Source organism: Equus quagga, chromosome 2 (assembly GCF_021613505.1).
Source record: "Equus quagga isolate Etosha38 chromosome 2, UCLA_HA_Equagga_1.0, whole genome shotgun sequence".
Classification (NCBI taxonomy): Eukaryota; Metazoa; Chordata; class Mammalia; order Perissodactyla; family Equidae; genus Equus; species Equus quagga.
This window is the reverse complement of record NC_060268.1, coordinates 51,216,691-51,223,092: the sequence shown is the minus strand read 5'-3', so window position 1 is coordinate 51,223,092 and position 6,402 is coordinate 51,216,691. Positions and strand designations below refer to the sequence as shown.

The 6,402-nt window shown below is 40.2% G+C and overlaps 1 protein-coding gene across 1 annotated transcript in view; it reads left to right on the top strand.

Moving 5' to 3' along the window:
- Positions 1-898: 898 nt before the first annotated feature.
- MNS1 (meiosis specific nuclear structural 1) overlaps positions 899-6,402 on the top strand; it is a 46,046-nt gene continuing 40,542 nt past the window's right edge. Inside the window, exons 1-2 of the mRNA XM_046655414.1 lie at positions 899-979; positions 1,765-1,986. Coding sequence (XP_046511370.1) covers positions 977-979; positions 1,765-1,986 — 225 coding nt within the window. The 5' untranslated portion in view covers positions 899-976. The remainder of the gene's footprint in view (positions 980-1,764; positions 1,987-6,402) is intronic.

Here is a 6,402-nt window from a genome sequence, read left to right as displayed (position 1 = left end):
TGTATATCTCAGTTGCAGGTCCTTCTAGTTGTGGGATGTTGGACGCCGCCTCAACGTGGCCTGACGAGCAGTGCCATGACCGCACCCAGGATCCGAACCCTGGGCCGCCGCAGCGGAGCACGTGAACTTAACCATTCGGCCACGGAGCCGGCCCCAAAATATGTGATCTTTAAAATCAACATATTTGACTAATTTCTCTGACCCATTCCTGTTCTTAAATTCTTCCTCTTAAAATGGACTTTAGTGTCTAATGTGCTGATAAAATAAAGCAGACCACATCCTGCCATCATCTAAGTGCTCTCTTATTTGTACCTGGGCCACGTATTACATAGCAGAATAAGATCCACGTGGCCCACACATTTTATTCCCAAAGTTTACCAACAGCTTCTGTGGGAGGTGAGGCAAAGGTTTCTGGAAGCCCGCGCTACCCACAGAACCTCCCAGTCCCCCAGCGATGGGGCCGGTGACCGTGCCTCCCACAGCTGAGGATGAAAGCCGTCATCAACCCTGACAGAACAGGCGTTGAGGGCGCAGGATGTTCTGTGCGTGGAAAGTGCCTTTGGCCCCATGATCTAGACAGGAGTTGGCGTATTTCTCTGTAAACAGTTTCTACAGACTTCAGCTTGGCTCCCAACCCCATTAAACCACGGAATTAGCCGCTTGAGGGAAATCTGGAGCTCCCTGACGGACCGCAAAGCGCTGGCGTCAGGACACAAGATCTGAACTTCCCGCCAGTCAGCTGTAGGCCTATAGGAGTAGCCGCCCTGCCAGCGTCTCAAGAAGCTCAATGCCGATTGGGTCTTGCTGCGCCCAATGGGCGGCCGCGCCCTGTGCGGATGGGCCCTGCACGGCAGGAGGCGCCACGGCGGCCGTTGCCCGGAAACCGCGCAAACTCTAGGGAGCTCAGCCCGCCGCTGCAGTTGCGGCGGGAGGTGGTGGCCGCGGGAGCCGGAGCGAGGGCTGTTCTTCTGCCAAGATGGTGAGCCGGTCGGGGGTCTGGAAACTACGTGTTTATCTATTGATATAAGTGTAGTTTAGAGCCAGCCTCCTTCTAGAAAACGGTTTCAAGTACCTAACCTGAGACTTAAGTGGGAAACTCGTATTTGCTTTCCGGGGCTGCAGGTGCTGTTGTTTAAGCAACGCTTGCGCTGGCTTCCAGGTTTTTTGCATTTTCCCTACACTGTATTACATCTGCCCGGTAAAAATCTTGTTTCCCGTATTTCTGGAAATTTGCGGAAAGATTAAGAACCGTTGGACAAATTAGGGGAAATAAAAGTCCAGGAGAGAGTGAATTTATGAATAAGTAGCAGCGGGTTATATAGGAGGAAAACCTGACCCGCTTCTGAACAGCGCTGATGGGGAAAGGGTTGGGGGAGGAATGCGGAGAGGAATTCCCGGCGGAGTGGTCAAGAGCTGCGTCTACGGGGCTCGACCGCCTGTCTTTGCATCCGAGTGCTGCTGTTGATTAGCTGTGGAACCTTGGGTAAAGTTGCTTTTACTTTTCATACCCCATCTGTAGGATGGGGAATAGTAATAGTAGCTACTTCTCTGATAGATCAATATATTAATCTACCACGTTTACTCTTTTATTATGGTATATTTCTCTGAATTTACGAAGGAAGCCAAAGGCCCTTCGTTTATCACTGTTAGCTCTTTTTGTATCATTTGTTACTGGGGCTTACATCGATATATTTTTAAAAATTAGATTTTGGAATACCGAAGTATGCCTCTTTTTTTTTTTTTTTTTTTTTTTTTGCATTATAGGCTTCCAAAAGGAGAACTTTGAGCTGCAGTGAAGGGCATCAGAAATTAGTAGATATAAACTACTGCAAAAAATTACATGTTGAGGCACTAAAAAAGATAGAGAATCAAATCAGGGACCGAATGGTGCAGAATCAAATTGCTGACCGTGTCGAGCGCCAGAGATTCCTCAGATTACTACAGAATGAACAATTTGAGTTGGATATGGAAGAGGCCATTCAAAAAGTAAGTTTTACTGTTCATTCTTACATCATTTCTTTCTTCATTGTCTCCTTGGAGACAATGAAGACCAACTGCTAATACTAGAATTGAGTAGACAGACGACAGCATCAGGCAAAGGATGCCTCAACGTCGGTCAGTCCAGTGTAGTGGTCAAGAGCTGGGTTTTTGGAGCTAGACTGTATGTTTTTGAATCCTAGGACTGCTATACGTTAGCCGTGGAACCTTGGTTAAGTTTCTTTTATTTTTTGTGCCTCATCTATAAAATGGGAATAATAGTAGTACCCACTTCATAGGATTGTTTTAATAATTAATGAGTTCATGCATGCAAAGCCCTTGGAATAGTGCCTGGAACAGAGTAAGCACTCAGGTTTTTGTTTTTTTGTTTTTTTTTTTACAAGTATGAAATCCATAGTTACTAACTTCCACATTTTGTTCATGTAGGTACAATTCTGTTGCTGTCCATAAAATTCTAACGACAAAAATTTAAGTATATCTTTTTTGAATTTACTGAGATTAAACATGTGTATTATTAAGTGGTAGAAAATGAACACATGTTATTAGGCATGAATTTATTAATGTTTTTGATTTTTGAAATACTGCTCTGAAGAATTATGGCACACTATATGTGTATATAACTCCTAAAATATGTAGATAATTTTTCAATGGAAATTACTAAATATTTTAAGGGATGAGGGTGGTAGAAAAAGGGGAACCGACAGGAAATGAGTTCTCATAAATGTGAAAAAGGTGTTCTGATATTTCAGTATTTTTTGAGTGCCTCCTCTGTGTTCAACATTTTGTAGGATGTTGTGGGGAATGTCAAAGCAAGTTTTAAAAGTTGTATCCATCCCTCTGAGTTCCAAATTCCAGAAGTTTAGACATGATTTTTTAAGCCTGAGCAAGAAGATCCTAGGAATTAGAACTTTTTCCCTATGGGTTTTATTCTTATATTTTCTTTAATTTTAAAGAGAATCTTGGCTAGCATATCAACTCTCTCCTGCATACTTCAGTATGCATCCTACAAAATATGGCTATTTTCTTACATAGTAGTAGCGTAATGCCACTGTCTCACATAATAGAATTATCAATACATTCTAGGTATCATTTAATATCATTCCATAATTAAATTTCTGTGATTGTGTCAAAAATCTTCTTTTACAATTGGTTTGTTTTAATCAGGATCCAAATGAGGTTTATATGGTGTATTTGGTTGTTAAGTCTGTTAGGTCCCTCTTAATCTAAAACAGCCCCTCCCTCATTCTTTATTTGTTTTAACTTCTTGTTTTTAACTTGTTAAGGAAACTAGGCCAGTTGTTTTATAGGATATCCCATGTTCTGAATTTATCTGTTTACTTTCTCATTCATTCTTTTAATTTGTTCCCCTTTTATACAGTTCCTCTAAGTGGAAGTTAACCCTACAGGCATGATTAGGTTTAGATGCAGCTTTTCTGGCGTAGATGATGCTGTTCTTCATATTGTATCGCATCGGCAGGCACATGATGTCTGGCTGTTCCACTTGTAGTGGTGCTAATTTTCATCAGCAGGCTTAGTGAGACAGCCTGGCTCCTCCATTAGAAAGATCCCCATCAAACGTTCATCTGTGGTTTCACCAATGAATTGTTTCTTTCATTAGGAGTTGCAAAACACTGATTTTCTAATTTTATTATTCCTTTCACATTTAATTAGCTGAAATTCCTCTGAAAAGAACTTTCCCTCATCAACTAGGGTTATTTGGTACCTTGTAATACAGTTCTTACTGGAAAGGGAGATAGTTAATTTTCAGAGTAAAGAATTGGTACCCTAGTCACTTCCATTGGTGTTTGCCTATGTTGTTTTCCTTAGTTTTTGACTTTTTAAAAAAAGTATCTTTGTTGACTCATGGGTCTTTATATACTGGAATTAATTGCGTTTATTATTCTTCTTGATGCTCAGCTTGTCCCGTCTTTGGTCAGCGGATGCACTTTTATTGCTTCTGTGACCATTTGACAAGTCTCTCTTAATCTGTGGTAGCTTCCTTGCTTTCTTTCTGAAAAAATGTTCCAGGCTAGTGATGGTTAATTTTATTTGTCAACTTGAGTGGGCCATGAGGTGCTGGATATTTGGTCAAGCATTATCCTGGGTGTTTTGGGATGAGATTAGCATTGAAATTGGTAGACTAAGTCGGATTGCCTTCCCTAATGTGAGTGGCCCACACCCAATTAGTTGAAGGCCTGAATAGAACAAAAAGGCTGAGTAAAAGGGAACTGCTCCTTCCTGACTGCCTTTCCAACTGAAACATCACCTCTTCCGGAGTCTCAAGCCTGCCAGCCTTCCGTGAGAGGAGCTACACCATCAGTTCTCCTGGTTCTCAGGCCTTCAGAATTCGACTGGAACTAAACCGTTGGCTCTGCTGGGTCTCCTTCAGATCTTGGGACTTGCCTGCCTTCTTGATCGCTTAAGCCAATTCCTTATCCTACTGGTTCTTTTTCTCTGGAAAACCCTGACTAATACAAGGCTCATCTTGTAAATTTCTTGCTTCACACATGAATCAGCCATTGTACCAAGGAGCTCTGTTATCATTTAGTGGAAATAATATTTGAGACAATTTGGATGCTAGATGTGCTTTTTATTCTTGGGTTATCATTGATTCCAGGTCTTTTCAGTGTACAGAACTTGGAAATATGCATATTTTTAACTTTTTTTGAGATAAACTTAGATTTATAGAAGAGTTGCAAAAATATTATAGAGAATCTGTATACCCTTCGTCTGACTTCTTTTTATATTAACATCTTACATAATTGTAGAACAATGGTCAAAACAAAGAAATTAGCTTGATACAATATTGTTAATTAAACTACAGGATTTATTCAGATTTCATCAGTTTTTCCACTAACGTCTTTTACCTGTTCCATGATCACAAATTGCATTTAGTTGTCCATGTCTCCTTAGTCTCCTCCAATCTTAGTCTCCCCTAGTCTGTGAGAGTTCCTCACTTTTTCCATCCTTCATGACCTAGACACTTGTAAAGACCACGGTTCATTTGTTCTATTAGTTTTCTGTTGCTGTGTAACAAATTGTCATAAATTTCGGGACTTAAAACAAGAGCCATTTATTACCTCACACTTTCTGTAGATCAGAAATCCAGGTGTGGTATAGCTGTCTTATCTGCTTGGGCTCACAGGCTGAAATCAAGGTGTTGTCTGAAATGCATTCTCATCCGGATCTTGGGGCCCTCTTCTAAGCTCATTTAAGTTGTTGGCAGAATTTATGTTCCTGTAGTTGTAAGACTGAGACCCCCATATCCCAGGGGTTGCTGACATTGCCTGCCCTGTGACCCTCTCCACAACTTGGCACTTTGCTTCCCTAAAGTCCACAGGGAAGTGACTTTAGCTACTCCTTGTCATGTTTATGTCCCACTTGATTAGGTCAGGTCCACGCAGGAGAATCTCCCTTCTGATTAACTCAAAGCCAACTTATTGGGACCTTAATGCCCTTTTCATGTGTTATATTGGGGGTACATGATGTTGATATGTATTATTCTTGATAATTAACCTTGATCACTTGATTAAGGTGGTATCTACCAGGATTCTCCTCTGTAAAGTTTTACACTTTAGAATTATTTTGCACTTTGTAAATACTAAATATTTTGAGACTATGCAAATATCCTGTTTCCGTGTTAATGTTTGCCCACTAATGTTAGCCTTCATTGGTGAATCTTGCCTTCGGCAATTGTTACTTTCTGCTTCTAATGGTAATTTTCTATTTGCCTTATTCCTTCTTCATTTATTAATTGGAATTTTTCTATAAGAAAGAGTTGACCCTTCTCATATATTTATTTAGTTACTATTTATTTATATCACTGTGGAGTCATTGGCATATTTTTTTTTTGTTATTTTTGTTATTTTGTTGTTCCAGTTCCAATTTTGGCTTTTGGAAACTATTCAGATTGTCTTCTGTGCCCTTCTGACATCTTGTGCCACTTTTTTTTTTTTTAGCGTTTACTTGCTTTCTGGCACTGCAGGATGTTCCAGGCTTAGCTAACTTATACTTTTCTTGCCTTGGAATCAACCATTTCTCTAAGGAGGCTTGGTCCCTTTTATTGGAGAATGGTATTTAGAAACTAAGATCTGAATGATAATAGGTTCATTGTTACTGGGGTTTTATTGCTCTACTCCCTCTAGGTGGAAAGAACTAGAAAGTAAATATACCAATGCATACACACACATCTATATTTATTTTTGTGTCTGTCTATCTGCATATATTTATTAATAAAAAACCATGAGTCTACATTGGTACTGCTAACTCCAGTCTGGCACCACAGGGGTCATTTTAGCCTTTTCCCCTTCCTTATTTGTAACTGCTGTCTCCAACAAAAAGAAAGCTGCCTCTCATTATCTACCATATGTTTACTTATTCTTCCAACTCTAGCGTACAAATAAA